General features: G+C 41.1%; 3 protein-coding genes across 4 annotated transcripts in view; 2 read left to right on the top strand and 1 right to left on the bottom strand.

Moving 5' to 3' along the window:
- Positions 1–7,101, top strand: LOC100645169. Its single transcript, XM_012312624.3, has 4 exons — positions 1–341; positions 2,981–3,157; positions 3,535–3,893; positions 3,973–7,101. Exons 1-4 carry the CDS (start codon positions 312–314, stop codon positions 6,725–6,727), a joined length of 3,321 nt encoding a protein of 1,106 aa, XP_012168014.2. The 5' UTR covers positions 1–311; the 3' UTR covers positions 6,728–7,101.
- Positions 7,102–10,859: 3,758 nt separating this feature from the next.
- On the top strand, positions 10,860–17,293 carry LOC100645053 (adenylate cyclase type 10). Its single transcript, XM_048409260.1, is given in 23 exon segments — positions 10,860–11,064; positions 11,151–11,377; positions 11,445–11,551; positions 11,624–11,751; positions 11,823–12,177; positions 12,254–12,460; positions 12,536–12,810; positions 12,877–13,157; positions 13,250–13,401; positions 13,404–13,602; positions 13,691–13,914; positions 13,990–14,176; positions 14,259–14,468; positions 14,548–14,739; positions 14,825–15,066; positions 15,147–15,403; positions 15,480–15,600; positions 15,665–15,848; positions 15,902–15,986; positions 16,045–16,141; positions 16,212–16,493; positions 16,551–16,767; positions 17,051–17,293. Coding segments are annotated over 22 exon segments (4,239 nt in total). The 5' UTR covers positions 10,860–10,993; the 3' UTR covers positions 16,707–16,767; positions 17,051–17,293.
- LOC100651046 overlaps positions 16,775–25,706 on the bottom strand; it is a 41,058-nt gene continuing 32,126 nt past the window's right edge. The window contains exons 5-16 of one of the 2 annotated variants that reach the window (XM_048409251.1): positions 25,577–25,632; positions 25,138–25,292; positions 24,810–24,982; positions 24,654–24,703; positions 23,834–23,965; positions 22,944–22,985; positions 22,200–22,393; positions 19,761–19,986; positions 18,912–19,041; positions 18,525–18,832; positions 18,249–18,447; positions 16,775–18,110 (exon numbers count right to left, since the gene is read on the bottom strand). In XM_048409251.1, the coding sequence (XP_048265208.1) occupies positions 17,946–18,110; positions 18,249–18,447; positions 18,525–18,832; positions 18,912–19,041; positions 19,761–19,986; positions 22,200–22,393; positions 22,944–22,985; positions 23,834–23,965; positions 24,654–24,703; positions 24,810–24,982; positions 25,138–25,292; positions 25,577–25,632 (1,830 nt within the window). In that variant the 3' untranslated portion in view covers positions 16,775–17,945. Of the gene's footprint in view, positions 18,111–18,248; positions 18,448–18,524; positions 18,833–18,911; positions 19,042–19,760; positions 19,987–21,089; positions 21,316–22,199; positions 22,394–22,943; positions 22,986–23,833; positions 23,966–24,653; positions 24,704–24,809; positions 24,983–25,137; positions 25,293–25,576; positions 25,633–25,706 lie in introns of both variants that reach the window. The other variant, XM_048409252.1, reaches the window with a different exon arrangement.

Below are 25,706 nucleotides of genomic sequence, written 5' to 3' on the forward strand. Positions count from 1 at the left end.
AGTACTTCATTTTGGGACTTAGGTCATGTTCGCCAGTCGCTCGGCAGTTTCTTGCCAGTCATAGGACAGATCGGTGTTAACGTGGTTTAGTTGTGTATCTGCATACTTATTTAATACCTGACATATCTACCGGCTTATTTATATATTCGATTACCGGCGGAGTTAGCTTTTTTAACTTTCATAGTTTTTTTTCTTAAATTAAAATGTTTATATCAGATAAGTTTGCGTAATTAAGTTTGTGTAATTAAGTGCGCGTATTAAGGTTAAAATCAGTGTTAATAGTGTGTAATTACGATCTACAATTCGTGACAATGAAAAAGGCGAAGAATTCGAATTCCGAGGTTAGTGATCTTTTAATTTTTCTAATCTGACATTATGTGACAATTTGCGAATAAAGGTAATTGCGATAGAAAAACGATTTTAAACCGTGCGATCCATAATTGATCCGACGGAAAATCGAAAGAAAAATCGAAATTCGAACAGCAGAATCGTACTCGGTGGGACGTTCGCCGGTCGTTTCCACTCTTTCACGCACTTGTTCGATCGTTTTGCATTCGATCACGCACTTTTTTACGCTGCTCGTTTGTTTTATACGGATAAATTAAAATGTTGAATTGCCGGTGTACACGCGTGTCGTGTCCAATTTACAGATTCGCCAGCAACGATACGCTGCTTTCGAGTTTCTTCCTAAGCCGATCCTAAGAGAATCATTGACTTTTCTATCGAGGTATACGCGCGCATCGAAATTAGCCGTTGTTTAGTTCGCACGTTTCGAAAAGTATCGATATAATATAGCAATGACATCGTGTACGGAATCGAAACAAACACAGAGAAAATTCAACATGTCGGGAGCAACAAGGATATCGGAAAAACAAACGTTATATGTTTTCTCGTGAATATGGTCGCGAATCTTTCCGTCTTCTTGTTTCTTACTTCTTTCTCCTTTGTTCTCTTCATTTTTTCTTTTTAATTTCGATTTAAAAAAAGGCAGGGCAGCTGCGAAGTCAGCAACGATACTCGCCGATTGTTTTCCGAATCGCCATAACGTCGGTGTACGCTGTACGGTGACCGATGGAAATTCACGTTTGCTCTAGTGTTGCCTCATTAAATAGTCTTTCAAATTTACATTCATTGTCCTGATACATCCGTATTATTGTCTTCTAGTCTAGCATGGATACAAGCTTCAACTTTATACAAATAAACATTACATCGTGATTTAATAGATAGATAGTTTTATTTCAGTCTGGCGACCTTCAAACAAGACGTGCTTCACAAATTTTACAAACTTCTCAATATTGCACACATCTGAAAATTACGAATTTGTCACTTAATATAAATATTACAATTTCTTAAGCATCGTTTTCGAATATCATCAGTTAACAGTTTTTATTCCTCTAATAGTTATCAGCGTTTTCGCAGAGATTTTAGTTGTGATTCAGCAAAAATCACTACTATTCGTTTTATTAGACTCTTTGAAGCTTTTTTAAGCACGCATTAGTTCGATACTTATTCTAGTTCTAATTGTCCATCTCGAACGAGTTCGTTTTCTCTCGGATCTATATGTCATCTATATTCGCGAGTCTGTATCCGTTTCGTCCCTTTGTTGTAAGTTTTCTATTTACCTACTGTTGTGATTGTGCTAAGAATTTCGAAAGGTTCTCTTCCTTCGACCTTTACCAAAGTCTTTTTGTTCTTGTTCAAACGAGCACGATGGAGTTCGCTTTAATCGACTTATAAGCGTTCTTACTGGAACGCGAATGTTTGTGCGTCGTCGAAAGAATTCCGCAGCGGATGATCGACACGAAATTCTTCGAACTTACAGTTGAAAAAGATTTGAATATTTGGGAATTGCGCGTCGGATAAATTCGTCACGGTTAAAATTACGCTATACCTTTTTTTTTGTAACAGCGACTTAAAAATTGTAAAAATTCGAAAACTTGACGTCTAATGCTAATTCAGCTGAGACCGAGACGACCTTATTAATACAAGAGTTGTTTTGTTATTAACCGATTTTTGGGTACGCTTGGTCGTAGGACAGTCCAGCAAAAGGGAAAGGTTACCTTTTAATTTATGACCACGTCGTACGGAGTCAGGCAAACAATGACATTTTCAATGGAACTTTAAAGTAGGATCTTCCAACCCTGTCACTTTCTGAACCTTTCAAGTATGCTCTACTTGAATAAATGAGTTAGACTTTAACCCTAGTACCGTTCATCTTTCGTCTGACATATCGCGGAAGGTAAAATATATTTTCTCGTTTTTCTTTGTTCTAAAATTTCACTGGGATATTTACATTTTCAAAATACGCATCTTGTCGTAAATATATCAACGCAGCGGACGACGATGAAAGAATAAGTTTGCCAAATATTTGAAATAAATTAGATAGATAGATCGAATAAATTGGTTCATTAAGATGTACCGATGCAGATTTCGAATAATTTTATAAGACGATGTTTCGTTTCTCGGAGTCTTTGAACGATAGAGATACGTGTTTTGGGTCGGAACGATTTTATCACTCGTTATCATGCTTCGAGTAAAATAGCTCGACTGATTCTATACATCGAAAGTAATTTGTTCTCCCAGTGCGTACAAGACAAAAGGACGACGGGAACAACAGGCAAACATTGTGAAATGATTTTACTTGGAACTTGCTTTAGAATAGGCGCAGGTTAGTTGCCAAGGCGGTCTGTTCCCTTCTTCATAGAAATTCATACAATCATTGTAAATATTAACCCCTTTGAACTGTATTGTATCAGGAGGTCAACTCAGGCCGAACTGTTTTATTCGTTTCATTATTCCATCTTGCTTAAATCTTTTCCTTCGATCGTCGAATTTTCATATCTGTTGTTGTCCGTGATACGAATTCTTAATTTTCGCCTATGTAATAATTTGAACGATTATCATATATTCGCTAATTATCGCATCAACTTCGAAGCAGTATACTTCAAATTAAATAGGACTAAACATTTATTCTGATAAGCAAAGGGACAATAGGAGAGCAGACAGAGACGATAATTCAGAGAGCAGAGACAGAGAACGGAATAGCGATTTTGAAACAGATCAAAAACGGAAACGACCCATGGCTCAAGAGAAAGGTCCCCCATCTGAAGTTCAACCATCAACCACGCCCGCCTGGGGTATCGCCGATAGAAGAGTGGTGAGTAATCGTTTCAACCCCTCTCTGATCGAATCCTTTTTTTCCCTTTAACACATTCATCCCTCTCGTTTTCTCTACATTCGCGTCTCCCCTTTCTCCACCCTCTCGTTTTTTTATCCCCCAACCGCAACCCCCACTTCTTTTCTCTTCGGCGATCGACAAAATGTCGTTTCACTTAACTCGATGGACTCGGTTAACTCTTCGTGTCTTTACTTTCAGAACTTGGCTTAATTCTGCTACTAGTTGACTGACCACTTGCCAACTTTTATTCGCCACCTGTCTATCCTTCTACCTCGCATTCTTTTGTTTTTCTTCGAGAGACAGCGTACCTGGATCGAAAACCTTAACTAATAAAGCGCACAATACACTTTTCACAGAAAGAAGAACCGAACGAGGACAAAAACAACGATTCAGGTGTATCACCTGATCATTCCACGAGCAATTCTGGTTCACCGAGTACATCGGCATCATTTTCGACAGCAACCTCTGGCCTGTCACCGGGAAGTGGATGTTCCCAGGATTCGCATAACGTAGAAGGCAATGCATACTGTTACAATTCGCAGGTAACGCTTCATAACAATCCCCAATCTTCGAGACATACTTCAAAGACTGGAAGTAAGCCGAAACAAAGGGGTAATAGTTCCAAAGTGACGAAATCAACAAAATCGAAACAAAAACGTACATCCAAGAAAAATATCCTGCAATGTCCTATTTGCGAGTTCTCTACGTTCGATAGGTAAATAATCTATCTTTTATCTTAGAAATTAGTATGAAACCGAACAAAGACAAAACAAACGGGCGATTTTCTTTTACAGAGCACAGTTCTCGATTCATTTAACAGCACATTCTACGTTAAGAAGAGATGCTTCAGAAACGTTAAAATCTATGGCTAACCAGCTAGCTACGGAATCAGCATCTGGGGATGCTGCAAACAGATCGGCCTCAACTCAAGGCGAATGTTCGAGACAGCAAGCAAACGAGGAGCCGGGACTCCGAGTTCCACGATTGAACTCGCAAGGAAAAGTGAAAACTTTTAAATGCAAACAGTGTAATTTCATAGCCATAACTAAACTCGAGTTCTGGGAGCATAGTCGGTGTCATATTAAGGCTGAGAAACTCTTGTCCTGCCCAAAGTGTCCTTTTGTCACCGAATATAAACATCATCTGGAATATCACCTACGCAATCATCTTGGCTCAAAACCGTTCAAGTGCAGCAAGTGTCCATATTCATGTGTGAACAAATCGATGCTTAATAGCCATCTTAAATCTCACTCGAATGTCTACCAATATAGATGCGCCAACTGTTCATATGCTACCAAGTATTGTCACTCGTTGAAGCTTCATTTGAGGAAGTATGACCACGATCCGGCGATGGTGTTGAACGCGGATGGTTCGCCGAATCCACTTCCCATTATAGATGTCTATGGAACACGTCGTGGTCCGAAACCAAAGGCGACCAAGTCTCCTGATGACGCAGGCCCGAGCACTGCTGTTGACAGCAACGCTCAAATTCCAGAATCTTCTCCTCAATCAGAGCTTCCACAGGAAGTGTCTCCGATTAATCATCAGTTATCGATATATGCGATAAATGACTTAAACATTATAAATACAGCGAACGCCGCAAATACTTTGAACAGTGCAAACAACTTAAGCATGGCAAATAACTTGAATGCAGCGAATATTATTAACGTTGCAAATACTTCGAACAGCGCAAGCCCCTTGAACATCGCAAATAACTTGAATGCAGCGAATATTATTAACGTTGCAAATATTTCGAACAGTGCCAGCCCCTTGAACATCGCAAATAATTTCAATGGACCGGATACTTTTAACGTTGCAAATAATTCAAACAGCGTAAGTCCTTTGAACATCGCAAGTAACCTCAATGGAGGGAATACTTTTAACATTGCAAGCACTATGAACAGCGCAGGACCCTTGGACACCGCAAATATCTTCAATGGAGTAAATGCTTTCAGTGGCGGAAACCCATTGAACATTGCGAACAATATCAATGCAGCAGCTGCTTTCAACATTGCAAATACTTTGAACAACGGAAACCCCTTGAACACTATAAATAATATCAATGCAGCGAATATTATTAATCTTGTAAATACTTTGAATGGTGGAAACCCTTTGACTATTGCAAATAATTTCAGTGCAGCGAATATTTTGAATGTCGCAAATACTTCGCATGGCGCAAGCACTTCGCATGGCGCAAGCACTTCGCGTGGCGCAAGCACTTTGGGTAGCCCAAGCACTTCGCATGGCCCAAGCACTTCGCATGGCGCAAGTATTTCGTATGACGCAAGCACTTCGGGTAGCCCAAGCACTTCGCATGGCCCAAGCACTTCGTATGGCCCAAGCACTTCGTATGGCCCAAGCACTTCGTATGGCCCAAGCACTTCGTATGGCCCAAGCACTTCGTATGGCCCAAGCACTTCGTATGGCCCAAGCACTTCGTATGGCCCAAGCACTTCGTATGGCCCAAGCACTTCGTATGGCCCAAGCACTTCGTATGCCCCAAGCACTTCGTATGGCCCAAGCACTTCGTATGGCCCAAGCACTTCGTATGGCCCAAGCACTTCGTACGGCCCAAGCACTTCGTATGGCATGAATAACTTCAACGCTGCAAATATCTTAAATGGCGCGTTTAGTTTGAACGGTGCAAATACTTTAAACAATGCGAATGTCCTCAACTTTCCAAATATGTTGAACTGTGCGAATATATTGAACGATACTAACATGTTGCACAATGTTATCTTATTAAACGCTGCTATTTTGAATGGCATCAACATATTGAACGCAAATATTGCGAGCGGTGCCATCTCCGCAAAGGGAGTCAACGAAGTCATGCAGAATCAATCATTCGTGACTTTCCCATACAATCAGATATTCGCTCGCTTCCCTTTGCTGCCCTTCCTCGCTGCCAAGGACAACAATATCATAAAAGAGTTCGACCGAATACAATCTAAGGTGATGATGGACTACTTGAGGATGTTAAACGGAGGAAGGATGATGGACGATTTACCTGAAAATCTCGTGGTCAGATGTGACGAGAACAATACTTCAAATATGCCCGATGATTCATTTAATAACGAGACATTTCGCAATATAATTTCCATTCAGTCTGGTTTAATGAACATCGTAGAAGACGTAGAGATGGAGGAGGCACCTTTAGACCTTAGTAAACCCAGTACTTCTAATAGTCTTAAAAGACCAAGGGCGACAGGTACTAGCAGACGCAAGGGGAAAGCTGTGAAACTGGATCATCAAGTGGTCGAGAACTCCGATGATGAAGAATTACATGAGCAACAAGAACAATCGTCCCAGCTTTTAACTCCCAATGACTTTTGTGTCTTTGGTCAAACAGGTTACGACTGGAGCAAGTTTACGCTGAACCAGAAAATCATTTGTCAACATTGTAACATTGTGTTTGGTAACCTAGTGATGTATCTTATCCATATGGGGTATCACGGTGAAAACAATCCTTACACTTGCAACATTTGCGGCGTTCAGTGTCTCAGCAGAGAATCCTTCTTCTTGCATGTCGCCAGATCGAAACATTGGTAGATCTCGGCAGTAAATCTGCGATAAACTCTGATCAAGTTTTATATAACTCTCGAGAAGAAGATCGAACGATTTTTCTTCGAACTTGTCTGGTGGTCATATTGCTTGGGTGTAGAGTCCAAGGTACCGGATGCGACTGAAACCGACTGAAACACCCGAGCCTAGTTTTTTTTTTAATGCTTCAAGCTACACGCAATTTCGGACACACTAACTTGAAAGAACGAACAGTGAAAAAATAGTGTGCCATGATCCGTAAGAAATTCCATCTTTCGTGTTATACGCTTAAGCAATTGAATACGTAACTAATTGTTACAGATATTAAAAAGGACCATAGATAGGATATCTAATAGACAGAAGTATATGGTTATCTATATATGTGTATATATATATATATATATAATATATATATATATATATATATATATATATATATATATATATATATATATATATATATCTACATATATCTAAATTTATATATATATATTTGTATTTTCATACAAATTTTCTAATAGAAATTGCCTATTTTTGTAAACGACCAATGCTCAAGGCAGCTTTACTGGAACAAGTATATAACCTTCTAATAATTTAAGATGAATAGCTAAGTATAGCAACTGAGAATGTATGGAATGTTTCTACACGTATTTTTTCCACTTAATTTTCTACATAGAAACGATAAGAGGGAAATTTAGTGGTTCATCTCATTAAGCGATCTTATTCCAGAAAAAGACTGTCGCTGTACATATAATATTGAAAGATTAAGAAGACTAAAGCAATCGATATTACCGATGTAATAATACATTAATAAGATTTACTTGCTCAATAATGCAATTATTAAAATATTAAATTAGATTTTTCTGAAAGCATTAGCGCATTCTTCGCAATTGTCGACACAGGCGTCGATTGTGAATGACCAGAGTATCGCTAGCTTCGGGTTAAATTGTGCAATCCAACTAATTGTAACAGGAAACGACCACCGTGTGTAGAATCGTGCAACAGCAAAAATATTTTTGGTGGTTGACGTTTTATATTCTAAAATTTATTTGCTTCGTTTATCATTCAAAATAGTTGGAAGATTCAAATTTTCAATGGAATCAAATTTTCGATGAAAATAAGCGATGTTTCTATGTTTTCGTTGAGCATTTTTCGTCTTGACAAAGTTCTTCTTTCGTTTGATTTTTATTTTTTTTTTTTACTTCTTTTTTTTACTTTCAATTATATTTCACGTTTTGGCTCTTTTTGTATCAATAAAGATACGGGGCGTATAGTGATTTACGTTAAGATAGATTGTAACTTTATTCTTTTACGAAGTTTACGTTTCTTTCTATACGATTTTAACCAGGATTTATTTCTTTTCTCTTTTCTTATATTTGATGACGTTACGTTCCTTAATCGAATGCTCTAACACACTTAATCACAGATCTTATAGGATTTATCATTTCAAGTTTTCGATATCTCTTACCGTCTTTTACCATGGCGAAATTTGAGGAAAGATTTATCAGAGTTAATTGGTTAAAAAGCACTTTGTCAAGGGACGAACGAGAACATCGTAAATAAACCACCAAGATTTGCACCAATATGTCACCCAATTTATGTAACAAATATGTATAAATGTCTTGTTTGTGTACTAAATTGTGTATTAAATTTCTTAGCGTGCGTCAAATTCTAATATACAATGATGTACACAAACAACATAACATGAAAGACCTATTTTTGGTTTTCTTATGTTCATGTTGGAACAAGACTGAATATTTTATTACGGTGGTCATTGTAAATAGTAGAAAATAGTTATTTCTAGGGAAAAAAAATTTGTTTGGGTTGCAATAAAAATAAAAAAATAATTTAAAAATAAATATAAAAACAGTACTTGAAAAAGTATTTAAAATCGAAACCAAGAAAAAGAAAATTTATGTTTATATTTGTAAATATTATATATTGAATTTTACATTTTCTTTTATCGTTTATAGGTTAGTTTATAGGCTTGACCCATTTGCATCATGACTGTGTTACTGTGTCCACACGTCAGCGTCGCTCAACTGACGATTGGCCCGTATCACCACGAGCGGCCGTATATCGGTAGTTTTATTATTTTCGTTAACTTCTATAGTAAATGACTTCTGGATAGTTCTTAGAGTTTATTTGACATGGTATTTTTTTAACAGCTTAAATGCTCGCAGATTGACAGCAAAACGCGAACTGTGTCATGCGTAAAATATTCCGCGGTTGGACTGCGGAATAGTCCGCGCTCGATGATAGAAGACGATCGTCATATGCCGAATATTCTATTTACGGATGCAAATGGGTAAATATATAGGTTCATTTGGTTCTTTCCTGACTAAGCGTTACGCTGTCTTTTGTTTATTTTTTAAAGTGAAAGGTATTGCGAAATGCGACCATATAATTATTTTGTTTTTAAGTATTCTCATTCAAGTATTATTACATACATCTTGCTTTTTTTGTATTTGTGATATTATATTTTAAGTGATATAATATTGTGACATCCCTCTTGTATTAATTAATAACATAATACATAAATAATTTATACAAGAAATGCATTTGTTAATGTCCTTAATGTTCTGTTCTTTCTACTTCTGTGAACGGTGCAAGCTTAAAGAAATCTTTCATCTTTAGGACTCTTTACGCGCAGATGTAACTTACCAATCTTTTTGATCGATATCGTATCGAAACAAATGATAATCGAATTATAATTCTTTACGAAATGTAATCGAGCGATTCCGAGCGAATTAAAAATATATTTCGATTGCCGTATCGTTCGTACTTAGATTTAATTAAAGAGTATAGTAATGTTGTATTCCGATTACGTGGAAACTGCGTGGACGCCAGACGTCATCGGACCGATATACAAAAAAGAGAGTACCAGTTTACGGGAGGTTAGTCTTTCTCTCTTTTTACATTTAATTTCGTATCCATGTATGACAATCAATTAGGTATAAAGGAACAAAATAATTAGGTATTAAACGCTCACCGAGACGACAATTGCACTCGAATAATGGCGACATTCGTTCCTGATGAGTTAATATACGAGAGCGATTTATCCAAGAAGAATTTCCGTAAATTTACCGCGGTTATGGCGATGATCAGCATGACGCAATTTGTCAGTCTCTATAGAAAATATATCAGTGGTGAAAATGGCGGTAGCTATGCTCTGTTCTCTCTTTTGAACCGTTACATAGAGATTATAATCGAAGAAGTGTACCTCACTCACGGAGACGTGTTGAAATTCTCTCGTACGTCTATCGATTTCCATTGGTATTAAGAAAACAAATCTTTTCAAAAATCGTCGTTGCACGTAGACGATGCTCTGCTAGTCATGTGGAAGGTAAACAGAGACGAGTTCGTTTCAAAAATGGTGCACCACGCGATTTTATCCGCGTTACGAATCCAGGATGCCGTTGCTCACACAAAGAATGAAGATTTTGTCTCGAAAGGTAAGATAATTCTGTTTAGGTGCGCATAGTTAAGTAAGACGTGAGTGGTAGTAATGTATCGATCTCGACGTTGATAGTGAATATCGTAATCTCCACGGGAAGCTTGACGTTTTCGATAATCGGCGACGACAGAGCCAGACACTTTGTAATTGCTGGCAAACCAGTCGAGGATCTGAAGCACGCGAAAAGAATCAGTTTACCAGGCGATCTTGTATTGTCCTCCAGCGCTTGGGAACATTGCTCACCCAGCCAGTATGAGTACGTTATCAAAGACGCCAGGAACATTAAGGTGCGGATAACTTAATTTCGAATAATTTCGAAGATCGGATACTATCTTTTTAAATATCGACATATCATCGATCGTCGGTATATGATAGATTATTAAAGTGATTGGACCACCGTCGGAACCATCGAGAAAAAGCAGCGCACCGGTGGATAACTTATCGTTGAATGGTCATCCCATTTTGTCTCAGACGTTATCAGAAATGTCACTCGTCTCCGAAGTATCAATCGATCCCGACATTAATGTTATACACTTTCAGAGTAAATCGTCCCGATTTAGTAACAAATTAATACAGGAATAAAAGAATTAACGATAATGATAACTTTTCACAGCGAGAGTTTCCGTAGTCGACGCGTTACGAAGACGTATCGGCATATACTTGAAAAGTTACATATTCAGAGAGGTCCTAGCGATCGTAAGTTTGGTAATTTCCTGTGAAAAACGGATTGCATAAAAAAATTCTGTTCTCAGATCAAAGACGAAGAATCGTTGAAATATTTAACGGAATTGAGACAAGTTACCGTGGTCTGTATCAATATGGTTCCCAGTGAGTGTACTGTGTACGAGTTGATTTCTCTGGCGGACCAACTGTTCGAAATTATTCAAAAGTATCTCCGTTGGGATAGATTCATTGAAATTGAAATTGTTCTATGCAATTGCTAGAAGTGACGAATGTTTTGATCTTTTGTTGCAGTGTGATCGAAGGATATTTTGGATGCCCGTACATGGTGAATCTGTGCGAAAAGGATATATCGTTTTATATCATATACGGAATGAAAGGGTATCATAATAGCGAGAAAGAGAAAGAAAGAGGAAGCGAGAAGAATAATGCAAAGAACGCGTTATTGACCTCGCTTCAAATAATAAAGGAAGTAAAACGCGTTTCTGGCGTCAAAGCGGTTCTAATTGGCATCTCGACTGGTAATCTTTTGAATTTTAAATATCGAATTTTTCAATTTCACATTTTACATTATTGTGTATTTAACAGGTATAGCATTCTGCGGCGTAATAGGTCATGCCGTTAGAAGACAGTACATGATTTTTGGTACGCCTGTCCAGAAAGCCATTTCTTTGGCCATTGTTTCATTCGATACAGTTTGTCTTCTATGTTTTTAACAATTTGTTCTAAAAATTCCTTTGTAAAATCTACAAGAATATTTATCGTAGATATGTTGCGACTACGACACCGTTCTAGACAGTGCTCTGCCTAGGGAAAAATTTCTTTCGCAAGGTATAAAGATATTGAGGAAGTTTGGAAAATGTCACGTTTACGAATTCTCGGCTAAAGATCCGTCGTAATTATGCCCTTGATCGTTAATTACATGTTCCATAACGTTGTTTTGGTGTCTATTTAAATCCATTCTAGTTCCAGGAAAACCGAATTACTGTCGAGCTTGGAGTATGTTTATCCCATTCTTGGCCGATATAATGAAATAGAATACTTCAAGGATATTCTAGATAACATCGGAGTGGCAGAACGTGTTTATTCCGGATTGCTTATCGAAGTTCTGTTCGAAACATACAAATTTCGGTATGTGCAATTAAAGTCGAAAATTTCATTTTGATTAATCGCACAGGGCTGTGAAAGATCTGGCAAATCGAGGATTCTCGACGCTTTTGTCACAATTGTTCGAAACAGGCAAATAAAGCTCATTCGTCTTTCTTTGCATCCATCGTATTCGGAGAAAGCTTACGCTGTACTGTATCATGTGCTTCTCCAAGTAAATTTACGAATTTCAGAATTTACCTTCAACTGTGTTTGCCGAAAGTATGACAAGCTTTTTCTCGCGCATCTAGCTTTTCCAAGCTGAAGATTGCACGAACATCGAGGATCGTGAAAAAGTTCTATCGTATACGCTGTCCAAAGTACTGGACCCAGAGGATTTCTGTTACCTGAACCCCATCATGAGAGTACAGTTTCCTCTATCAAAGAAATATTGCGAGGATACCGATTGGCAGCGTCACAAAAAAGCCACCGAGATCTTTGATGATATATTAAACGAGGTTATAACGTTGCAAATGATTATTTTCATAAAACGGTCTATAAATATTATTATATGCAGTTAAATTTCAATTCAGGTCATTGGTTACTTGTGCATCCTCCTAGACGACGTGCAATACATGGATCTTCTTTCCTGGCAATTTTTATCCTCTACTTTGAATAATAACCGCGTGGTTGTAGGCATGACGATGATGGAACCTACTTCTTCGGATAATTTATCTCAAGTCGAATCTGGCATTTACCAAGATAAAAGGCTGATGAACAGAATGCTGGACGGATTAGAGCCGAAATATTTGACAGCGTTTGCCTGTCAATTTTTGAACGTTATTGCGATTCCTGGCGCTCTCGACAAGTAAATTCAGCCTAGTCTCTTTCTATCGAGACGTCGTACAGTGTATCAATCGCTTGATTCCTTTAGAATCCTTCAGCAACGTAGTAAAAATATGATTTGCTGGTGCGAAGCGTTCTTGATGTCAGCTATACAAGTTAACTCATTGGAAGTTGTCACGATATCGCCTATGGAAGCGGCTCGCTATGATCTCGTTTTCCCAGAGCAATCGCTATTGTCAAAGATCCCAGCATATTTGACACCTGAAGAGTTGGCACCACCGCTACACTGGACGCAGATGAGCGCGTTGAACGTATGCATATTGTCCAAACAGAAGAAAGGTTTCGTTGAATCCAACCGAGACGTTATAGGTGACTTGGGGTTTTGTCTATTATTTGAATTGCGTTTTCATATGCTCCAACTTAATATAAGATATTTTAAACGAACATCGTAACGTCGTTAGGCTTGAGAATCGATATCTATAACAGAATGAACTTCTACGAGCAAAATTTCGTCAAATGTGCGGCAACTTTGGGTGATATTTTTCTACGCAGTATGTTGGACCACGTGATGGTTGACGCTACACCGATATACGTACAAAAAGGAAGTATTAATTATTGAAAACAAATTTCGCAATTACCATATTCTTCCTGATTACTTTAGCCGTAGCAGAGATGTTCAAATTAAGGATTTTGGAGTGCGCTATGGTCCAGAGAAAGTTCTATCACTCGGAAGAGTCGATGTATCACATATTCAAAAAACAGAAAACGTTCAGCAACATGCATCATTTGGTGATTTGCGAATGTCAAGCGACCCGTTGGTTGATAGGACACATACCGTCGTCTTTGATCATTCCGGATCATTCTGGATAATTCCGGATCGTGATAATGGCATTCTGTTTCAGCTGTACTTGTCAAGAAAACGTTGCCTTCGTACGCTTACTGTAAGATGTTGAAGTTCACAATAGCCTCGTTTCGCAAATTTTTTTACGATGTGCTCGCGCCACACGAAAAGCAGGACTACCACTCGAAGGCTGTAGACGAGCTTGAAAAGGAAACTTCAAAGTGTAATACCTGTGGCGGAGGCAGATTTTTAATAACGACCTCGGAGGATGAGCTCGACGAAATCGTAAGCATCTAAAAGATAAAAGCCAATACTCGTAATTTAAAATGACTCTCGAATTCTTCGTTGATTGTTTTCAAGAATAAGGAAGTGTCACAGGAACTAAATCTAACGGCACAGAGAAGAAAAACGTTCCACACACGATACGATAAATTAGATACTAGACGAAGTACAATTTTTGTTGTCGATACTAACAACGATAAGAAGCGTGAGAATGCGAGTATTCGCAAGATTTCCATTATGCCAACGTATACTGACGATACCGATGGTGAATACATGTATATACTGAAATCGTATCAAACTTTAAACACATGTATGTACTTGCATCTGACTCTACTTATTTTCGATAGATCATACAGAAACCCGAAACGCGAACAAGAACGGCGATGCATCTAATTTATTAAAAAGAAGGAGTCGATCTACTATTTTGGATACCGTATTAGAAGATTCATGGGACATCCGTTTGAACCAATTTAGCTACATTGATTATCGTAATTGCAGATGTATCGAAGTGATTGATTACGTCTTTTGGAAGTTGCATCATCACATTTTACGGTCTGGTAACGTTTCACATTTCCTCTAACGGTGTAGTTGTTATAACAGCGGATGGTATAATTATTACAGAGATATATTTTTCAGACGATCCTGAGAAATTTGTCACGTTTATGTTGAACTATAGCGCAGCTTTAATCCAAACCGGGCAGCCTCTCTCTGCAATCAAATTTCTCGCTGCCATGATCACTAATTTCGATATCTCAGAGTTCAATGAAAAGTCGGAAGTTCAAGCTATAGATCAAGCTATTGACAAAAAAAAATACTTAATTTTAATGGGTAAAGTCTCCTACCTAGTTATTGTATGACATTACAAGATGATATTCGGTAGAAATCAAGTTCTTGAAACGCGGTTGTTGCTCAGGGGATGCTTACGTTGCCTGTGGAAATTATTCTCAAGCGAAGAAATTTTATACCGACGCTGTGATGCTGAATGGCGAACTACCGCAGAGCGCCAAAGCAATGTGTTACAATATTGCATTGGAAAAAGTGCGGTATAAGATGCTAGGAATTCCCAAGCGTACCGAAAATAAAAACTCCGAGAAGGAGGTTGCTGAGAAGATAGAGCACGCTATCGCTCTGCAACGGTTGTCCATGGCTTCGATGGTTCGAGACATCTGCGATCCACAAAATAATTTTAAATCTTTAATCGGAATATACGTATAACGTGATTGATGAAATTTCAGCTGCAGAACGATATGAAAATGGCGGAACTTACCATTTTGCAGAGTCTTCGACTCGCGTTCGGAAGCCCCGATGGCTTCTTAGAGAAAGGAGAGATTTATTTATCCGCTGTGCAAACTTTTCGACAGCTCCAAGAACCATGCATGGTAAAGTCCCTGGAGATACCGATATTATCAATGATTAAAGAGAAGCTTGTTTGGAAGATACCCGAAGAAATGATATTGGTGGCTCGGATCTATCAAGCGATATTCGAAACCAGGTAATTCAATAGGTTTAAAATATTTTAACTCTTCGTAATAAAGAACAAATGTTAATAATTTATTTGTTGATGAAAGAATACTACAGGGCAAGCTGGTGGAAGGTATCGAGGTTGGAATAAATATCTGTAAAATATGTAATTGTTTGCACTTGAATAAGATGAAGCTCGCTATACTACCGTCGCTGATAGAAGCTATGGTAAAGCTTTTTTAACGTAGCATCATGAATCTTTTGTGCTTTAATCGCGGGAACATTATATCAGGTTTGGACGAAGAAGATATACGAAGCTGTCGATTTGCTGTACGAATTGTATTATCTCTCTAACAGGGACGTAGATTATTCTGCTATCATATGGTACTATGCTCTGTGCATGGAATTTTTGTTAGACGCTGCCATGATCTTGGAAACATACGAAACTTGTTATAATTTCTATAGAAACGTTGTAGGTAAGAATTTTTCGATAAGAATCTTCGCTGAGGTTTTCTTTGATCTTTCTCAGCTTTCAGATCGAACACTTGTGCCCTACGGGATCCAGAGAGCGTGTTGCGTCTGACAAATTGTCTAGCTATCTGGCAATTGAGAATGTGAGTACTCGTGAGACTCGATCACAACGTTTACCCTACCAAATAATGTTTTTTTTAGGAACGTAATAGTGACCTCCACGCTCGTGGAAGACGTCGTTGAGTTAAAAACTCAGGTCACGCGTAATAATTTTCAGAAAATATGCAACTGCTTCAAAGTTAGGACGAATTAATTAGAAAAATATACGATTGTATGTAAAATAATAACTTCTCGGCCATTCATCGCAGGCACTCGAGTATTATTTGTTAATGCTGAAGCGTCAAATTCACATCCGACGATCGAGCGATCTGTTTGATCGACTGGAGAACGCCAAAACGATTATCAAGTTTCTTCATAACCAGTCTCTATCCGCACCATTTGTCAAACCATTCTTGTACTTATTACAATCTTATATGGAACTGCTGTGTGCTCGAAAACTACGGTGTCAATCGATCCTGGTAAAGGCGCGCAAATTCGCTTCCTCTCAGGAGAACAAACTGGTTCAGGCTTGGATCGAACAGAACAAAAGGGTAATTAATAATTGTTGGATCATTTCCATGGTATCGTAAATCGAATGCATGTCGTAGACTTGGGAGGAGAGTAATTATAACAGTATGGCACAGTATTGGGTGGAACACGTAGGTGGCATGGACGGAATCCGATGGGAGGAGATTCACTCGTTCAGTGTGAGCGCTTGGTCGACCATATTGTACCCGTTTCCACCTCCATATTCTAGTTTTTAATAGTCAATTCCTAATGTATTCTGATACGCGCCTACGAAGACGATGCAGCAAGGAAATAGAGGTAGGAATTGTAGCGAAATGTTTATTGATTAAAGGCGTATTACAGTTTCAGGTTCTAAAAGGTATACACGACGATCCCCTCGTATACACGATACTTCGTTTAAGGTGAACACTCGGTTCTCTCGGTTCGTTTCTCTCGTCCGCAAGGCGATCTCCGCGCGTGCTGAACCTCCAGGTCGATTTTAGGAAACCTCTCGCGACCGACGACGATTCCAGTTTTTGCTTGCGTTTGCACATCCACGACAATATACTTTGTAATTAATTAATTCATCTATCGGATTTAGGCCGAGTACGCCAAGGATACAAGCTTCGAGCTAAACGAGAAAAAAGAATCAGCGAGCGGGAAGAGGACGAAGAGTGGAAGAGAGAAGATGATAAAGCAAGAAAATGGAAGGAACGACAACGCGGTAAGAAGATAACCGCGAATCGGTCGATGCCTCGATTTCAGCATAAAGTATCGACCGATTTTTCGATTTCCACGATTCCATTTTCTGGCACAACGCTATAAAGAAACTTTATTTGACTTACGATCACGGCTAATTAATCGAATGAATTACAAATGTTGACGCGATACGTTAGTTAATTACTTAATTAAAGAGCCTTGATTGCAATGATATGCAAGAAGACACTGTATCGATCTTACTATTCGCCAAACAAAACTAGGACCAATTAATACGGCCTAATCGAGATATCTCAAATCGCTTAAATACAACCGACGTACATTAATATAATATACGACAGGCACACGTTGTATGGCGTGGCTAGAATTTTTGTACGTTTGCCGATCGGAATATAGAGACTCGAAACGTTCGGCCATCGTGCGTTCGTTCGCCGCGTCGAACAGAATGACTCGTTTCTGAAACGAATGCCTCAATATGAGTCGAACGACACGTTTCCTCGTGTATGTTATCGAAGACCCACCGCGTGACGCTAGTTCCTTCGCGATTTGTCCATTTTCGATGAAAAGAGGGGAAGAAGGTGATAGTGGCGTGATTTCGAGTCGATTTCGTTGGCGTACTCGACCTGGGATATGTTTCGTAGGACGTGGCTAGTGGAGAAACAAGGACGGGATATTAATCGAATCGGTGTAAAAACGTCTCATCTCCTCCGTTGGCGCTGCTACTCTTCTTCTTCGGCTGGGTGGGCCTCGATCGCACGGAACACCGATTCTCTTTTCGTTCATTCGTGCGCTTCGACGTCGTTGTCGATACGACTGCTTCGTATTCCGGTCTTGCCCGTCCATGGATAGATGTCCGGACACGTCTGGCAAGTCTTCATGTACCTCACTCCGCTCTTATGCCACAGATTGCAGACCTTTGGATTGTTACACTTCTTCGGCCGGTCCTACGGTGTACATGAAATAAATTAAGCAGAAGATTTATGCGTGGTACGTTCTTTCAAAGCTTTTTCGAGTCGTCTTCCAGAGTCGAGCGAACAAAACAGCTTTCGCCTATTAAATAATGGAAGAAGATTTATGTATACCGGGTAGTTACATCCGAAGGGTTCGAAGGTGTGTAACAGCGGCAATGGTGTAGGATTTCTGACCCATTGAATTGCCTGCCAGTTCGTCACGATCCACACATCGTCCATAGCGACTATGGTATCCAGGAACGAAATGAAGCCCTCCTTGTGATGGGGCTGCGTGAACCAGGCGGCGTGATAGAATAGCCCAAATGGCGCTCTGAAAAGTAATTTCTTCTTACAATTAGGGTAACTGTATATTCGACCGATAACCGAGTAGTAATTCGCGAGACCGACCTGTTGGTCGTGTAATGTCTCTCGAAGTTCTTGATGAGCATCTTGTAAACACCGTCGGCAGTCGGTGGGTTGCTGCACGCGTCTCCCATCGAGCATCTACCTCCGTTTAGATCCTGCCACATCACCATAGGAACTTCCCACAAGCCTGGATAAGACCTGGTGGGGCAAGGAGGAATCATGCAATCGTGGAACAGCTTGTAGTCCAAAGTGTACGGCCAACTTGGGGGTCGATTCTCGTATATCGGCATGGAGGAATCGTACGTGAAGTTGGTGTCCCACAACATTTTGAACATGTTGTTTCCGCCGACCTGTTTCGTTAGGATTAAAAACGTTGTTATCGACCACGTTATATTCTTCACTCTTATCTTTTTAAGAACGCAGGGTTACCGATAGGAACGGCGCCCTCATTCCCCTGACATCTTCCAGTTTGACGCCTCCATAGGCTGAGAGAATTTCTCGCTGTCCAGCAACTTCTCGCGCCCATTTTCGCTGAGAGAACTGCTCACCGAAACTGTGCCTATTTTTACAATTAATCAGCCTGTTGATCATCCGATGGTAAAGAAGGCATGCGTTCGCAGAGCCACGATCCAAGAAGATCGATCGACCGGTAATCGTTTGCTCGCTTCCAAGTTACGGACGCGATCATGCAAAAATGACTCGAGACACTTTTGCGAGTGTCGCTTTCCATCGATACCCGTATAATGTTTTACGACGCGTTCGAAACCGGTTATTGATCCGTTCTTGCATCCTGACTCATAGCGAGGTGCGAAAGCGGCGTCTTCTATCCGAATAAGCGATTGTGTCTCGCTCGAACGGACTAATCAAGCTGGCATTGGTTACTAATTGATCGGCGGTACATACAGGCTGAGCGTGAACGACTGCGATGCCCGACAATTGCTAGAATCGCCAAAGCGCCCCGATTGCTCGATGGTAATGAACACGTGATTAATGATCAACAACAGACGACGATGTAACACACGGTATTTCGTTAACTCGATCGATCGAGCAGCGATTCGCGGTGTTATCTTATGAAATAGAGCCAATTACGTAGTTGCTTCAGATATTGTGTAACGTGTCGATCTTTTTGATATCGACAGACGAATACAACGATCAAAATCGTATGAAAGATTTTCAATTCGAAGGGAACTCTATCGATAAGAAAAAGGTAAAAAACGGCAAAACATTGCTTGGAACGTTTTTGTTCATTGATTCTTCTTCTCTATCGAGAATACTTACGAAACCGTGTGGGAGGCAATCTCATGACCACCGGCATAGAGATTTTGTACTTGGCTGTAGTCGGTCCACTCGTGGGAGACGTAGAACGTGGCCGAGATGGGACAGCCGTTTGGATTTTTTCGTCCTTTCTCGAACAGGTCGCTGTAGAGACCCTTATTCAAATCGTTCACAGAATCGTCGAACGTCAGCAGAACGATTTGCGGTATTTCCTCCGGAAGGTAGTCACCTATTTCGGGGATCGTTGTTCCGGATCGGAGGGGAAAGGGCAGGGTGAAGGGGAAGGACGATCGGAAACGTGGACATCGTGTGTTTTATCGTGTGGGAACGTGTATGCCGATTATTTGTATTTCCGTAATTTGTCGAAGAAATGGCAATGTCGTGTGTGTGGATGTACGTCGACGAGTGTTGCGATCGGTTCGGGTGTCGTTGCGTGATGGGAATGCGAGGGATGATTGAGTGATGCGAATAGAAAGAGTGAGAAAGAAAGAAGAGAGCGAAGAGAGAAAAGAAAGAAAAGTTGCGGTTAGTGTGCGTCATTAGTACACGGCACAGGTGCGGTGCACAGCTGGTGAAACTGCTTCGCGACCCGTGTCACCGTTCATCTCCGATCACGCTCATTTCACCAGCCGTGCGTCGCAATTTACGTTTTATCGCGATCCCCGACAATCCTCTAATTGCCTGGCCCGAGCGTAACGCGGCATTCGCAATGGGAGCGGAGCAATTTGTTCCGGAAACACGGCATCGTATCTGTGCCTATGCACGGAGAGAAGCTATCGCTTCTTTTTACGAAACGCTCCGATGCGCGTCAATGAAATAAGTCGTCTACTTCTTTCCAAACAACGCGTTGGAGGACATCGCGCGACGATACCATCGACTCGACTTTCTTTCCTATCTATCCTATTCTCAGGCCTGAAATAACACGTCGGCCGAGAATACGAAATCTTACTTTCAGATTAGCTGGTTGTTTCTTCCGTGCAGTCAGGATGTTGCTTTTCTTTTCCGCGCATCGTCTGCTCCGATCAAAATTATCCCGGTTTCGTTTGCACGAAATTAGAGGATCGTCGAAGAAACGAAGCGTTCCAGAGTTTCTTTTTTTTTTTTTTTTTGGAACCAGCGCAGATATATAGGCGACTAGTAGACTCTGAAGTCCGTAAAGTCTAGCGAGAGAACGTTAGTGGAAGAGTGACGCAGGCAATGACGTTCGATGAACCATGTATTACGCGAGCAACGAATTAGCGTTGAAGCGCGACATTCGTAACCTCGCCCGTCCCGTGTACGGAGTCAGAGCGTAAAAAAGCTGCGGCTACTCTTTCTTTCCGTTTAACTTACGAGATCGTGTGCGATGCCATTTCGTGGCCGTCCGCGTAAAGATTTTGCACCTGGCTATAATCGGTCCACTCGTGCGAAACATAGAAGGTGGCCGTGATCGGACAGCCGTTCGGATTCTTACGCTCATTTTCGAATAGATCGCTGTACAACGGTTTGTTCAGATCGTTCACGGCATCGTCGAACGTCAGCAGAACGATCTGCGGCGTCTGTTCGACTGGGATTCCACCTAAGTACACGACATTACACACATGTATCCTACGTTGCGCGATTTTCATTCGTCGTCCATTTCTAAGAGAGATCGCGAGATATCTTCGTGCATCGGTGGAATTTACCGCGACCGAATCCATGCGACAAGCGACGCTTATCAGAAAAACGAAATCTCGTTGGATAAAGAAGCGCGGTTGATCCATTGCTTAATTAGAAACGAAAGATAGGCAGAGACACCCGACTCTGGCAGATTCTTCCGGATGATTTATGCGAGGTATGCGGTTGCACAATCCGGCATGTACGCATGCTACTCTAGACGCATGTACAGCTAGCTAGGCTGTTTTAATCGCTTACGTATCGCTCGCCTGCGGCCAAATATTATTACTGCGACTCGACGCGTTTCGTTCATGTCACACGCTTTAATTTAATATATTACATGGATAGTTTTCTTTTGACATAACGCCTATAAGATGACACCTCGTCGCTTTGAGCGTCGATATAGATACTTTTGAAACGCGAATGCCTAATCCGGATTCAAATCACGCGGGAGCTTTCGATTTCGAATAGTCTTACGCGCACGTGCGAAATTGCAAGCGGCTAGGCGGATCTGTTTCACTTTCGAGCGGCCCATGGAACGGTTATGTGTAACGTTAGAACCGGAGAAAGTCACGGTGGCTGCTAAACCGATCGGCTAAACTTAACATTCATGGCGTACGGACGCTTGCGTCATTGGCTACTGGCTACCCACGTTGTATCGTTTCAACTTCGATGATATCGATTCGACTTTTCCGCGTGTTTAGCTGTGTATGCGAGTCTGCTCGACGCGAACCGCACCGATCGTTTTCCCCTGCTTCGTATCGAGCGTCCAACGGATCAGGAAATAATTTGCGTGTGCTCGCATACCTGGAATGTCCGCGCCGCCGCAGCTGCAATCAGGAAGCAAGCAGACGTCCTTGCGACACTTGGCCGCCGGTTTGTCGACCTGAGGAGTCGGATAAATCGGCGCTGGCCTCGTCGGTGGATACCTGTAAATGTCGATGAACTCCTGCGCTTTCGACACGATCTCGGTAGATGGTTTCAAGGTTGGTCGCGATCGCCTGAAACGCCGAATTATCGATTTCAGAGAATCAATCGCGAAAAAAAGGTCACGTTCCGCAGTTCGCTGAAACTAGCTATTGTTTCGTTCCGGACAACGTGATTTCACCATTCTGTCAACGACGGCGTTCGTGATCCATCGATCAAAAATTGATTTATCTCTCGTGCCGTTTCTATTCTTTCGTTTTTACTTTTCCCGGTGGCCGATGGTATCCGTTAGAGGCGGATAATCGTTTAGTAACTTTATTAGCGACAGCTGTGCAGCTTACACGCAATTAACTTTCTAACTGCATTAATTCGATGCAGTCACGTTCGTTCACCTCGTCGGGAACGAGAAAAGACACCGAGAGGCGACGCGACGCTAGTGGATCTCGTGATTTTCGACATCCCGGATCGGATGTTCGTTTTCGCTGCAACGATCATTCTCGTAATCAAACTTTACGATGTCAACGTTGCACGAAAGAACCTGATAATTTGTCGACCAATTGGAACTAGAGCTAGTTTCTCGAATACGCAGAAGAGCGAAATATCATGCGAAGAATCTCGACTTACGGTGGTGCCGTGCCACGATGGACCTGCTGTGGGCGACCTCGGCTGGAAGAAAAACACAGAAAAAGATTGAAGAAAACGGAGGCGTGATAGAAAACGAGGTAAAACGCGAGGAGGAGTCGCATGCGAAAGGGAGAGAGAGAGAGAGAGAGGCAAAGGAAAAGAAAATGAAAAAATCGGTGATGTTTCCGGTGGTGCACAAAAGGAAAATGTTCTACTGCCGGGAGAGAAAGCGAATGCTTCGTTTAGCGGAATACAGAGACCGGCGAAATCGGGTCTTGGTCGATGGAGACGCTGCAAGGCCGTTCTTTCGTTCGCCGTGCAGAAATCCAAAGAATCGGTTCGAGTAGAAACGGAACGAACATCGAAGATGCTGATCGAAACGCGTCGTGATTCGTTGTTACATTATCGAAAAATTTGGACGTTACTGAACGTGTTACTCTGACGAGAAATAATTCTAAGTATATTACGGTATTCAACGTCTTCGATCTCGCTTACGATAGTTTTACCACCACTTTCACGAACTCTTTGGCGCGAGTATATAATGAAAGTGAACATGTACGAGCGTACTTACGCATTGCACTCAATCAGCGTTCACGTTTTATATTTTCGAGCTGAGTAATATCGCGTAATGATCTTCGATCATGGAACGAGTCCCCGCTGAATAAACACCGCTGGATTTTTATCTGTGCGAATACGAAAGGACTGGGGAATCCCGTATGCCTCTCGACATTCGAAGAAAGCGAGAAATAATGTCGCATTCGTCACTATCGATTTGTCGGAATACTATCAAGCTGTGCGCGGTGATCCTTGCGATCTCAGTCCTCTCTGGTTGCATAATTCGGGAAAAAACTAGTCGATGACGACCGATAATGAGTATGTGGATACTGTACCTGGGTGCATTGACTGTGTAAGGCCTGCTGGTGGTAGTCGGAGGCTGCGTGGTCGTTGTTAACGGGATAAACGTGTCTACGATGGCATTTGGAGTCGTCACGTGAACGACAGGGTGGCTGAGCACGTTCGGTCTGTGCACACGCGACGATTAATTAATAAATTGAAGAGAAACCGAGCAACGATTCTTCTCGTGATCCCATCGACGCTTTCTGCGGTGAAGGACCGCAGACGGCACTCCCCAGACGGATCGTTTATCCAATTTTTCTATGTTATTAACCATAACTAATTGTGTAAAGTTTCTCTTTGTTCTTCTGCCTGTCGTTGACTTTACGTCGTTCGAATTAGAAGAGATTTATATAAATGAAATACAAAAATATAGCGATTAAAGCATCTGATAGGACAGGCAAGAAAAAGGAAATTTAGCTTGAAATGGACTTTTAGAAGCAGCAAGTCATCCAGACCAGCTGGACGGGTGTCTAGCAGGTTGCGCGCGTTTGTCTGCACCGACTACTATTTTTAACGCTCCTTAAACCGATAACTTGGCGCGTTTACGTAAGCACGATTTTCGCTTGATTTCACGGAATATCAGTCAGCGGTAAGAGTCCGCGAGCGTTGCACGGATGTGCCGATATCATCTTCGATTCCTAAGAAACGTAATTTGAAAGAATAGCAAAGAGACATCGATGAAAACTCAAGGCGACCGGTAGTTTCTTTCTCGCTTCACGCTCAAGGAGAGAGTTTGAAGGTTTACCAAACATCGATGAGTATTTTACATAAAACTATCAAAGGTTCCGTCTTAATTAATAAAAGATTTCTCACCTGAACGACTGGTTTTCGGTAATGCGGAACTTGTTCTTGTTAAGCTGAGCCTGGACGTGCATCCGGCACATGGCAAACAGAAAAACGACACAATAATGATTCGCGATTTGCACCCAATTCCTTTCTAAACGCTCAATTAGACGCTTTCCATTCTACCTGATTCTCGTAGATATCGTAATCCTGCGCCGTAACGTCCTGGTTTAGGTTGTATTTGTCCGCTTCATTCACCGCGACCTTCTTTGGCTTTTGGTATTGTTTCGTGTTTACCTCGCTGATCTTGACACTCGGTTGAACGGGCACTGATTGATTCACGGTATATTGGTTGTAATCTAACCGGAAAATACCATCCATTACTTTTATAGTAAATTCTACTTTTATAGTTATTCGCGATGGCTTCATCGACGCGTTCGCGATCACGGACGACTCCTAGCATTTCGATTGGATAAACGAGTTACGAGTCGGTTTACGTAAACAATTATCTTACCGTCATCTTTGTAAATGGACACGTCGTCATCGTAAATGGTATAATAAGGATAACTCTGGTCCGGATCGTTGTAGTACGATTTGGAGATGACCGGGGCAACGGTGGACGCCAATATCTTGGCGACTCTCGGCGACTCGGAGGATGGTACTTGCGTCCTGTGCCACGTTAAAAAGGATTAACATTCTGCAACGTTCTCTTTAGAGGGGTACTTATCAACGGAGAGAGTTATCTTAAACGATCACTGGCAGCTAGAGCTGTTTCGTGAGATAATCGGTGTTGGAAGTTGGAAAAAAAGAACGTCGAATCAACGTTACGTAAAGGCGAAGCAGCCACCGGTAGAATTAAAGGAGCCCACGGCGAAAGAGAAATCGAGTAAAAAGGTCGTAGCGCGCGCCACGGCAGGGCTGCTCGGTCCGATTTCAAAGCAGATTTTACGTACCTGTAATGGGCTTCCGTTTGGGCACGCGTGCTCACCAGACTCTCTTTTTCCCTTTCCTGCGGGACATTAATTGAGAAATTAATACCCGCCTCGCTTGTTTTTTATTTCTCGTCAAATTTATCTTGCTTTC

The sequence above is a fragment of the Bombus terrestris genome, chromosome 10 (assembly GCF_910591885.1).
Source record: "Bombus terrestris chromosome 10, iyBomTerr1.2, whole genome shotgun sequence".
Taxonomy (NCBI): Eukaryota; Metazoa; Arthropoda; class Insecta; order Hymenoptera; family Apidae; genus Bombus; species Bombus terrestris.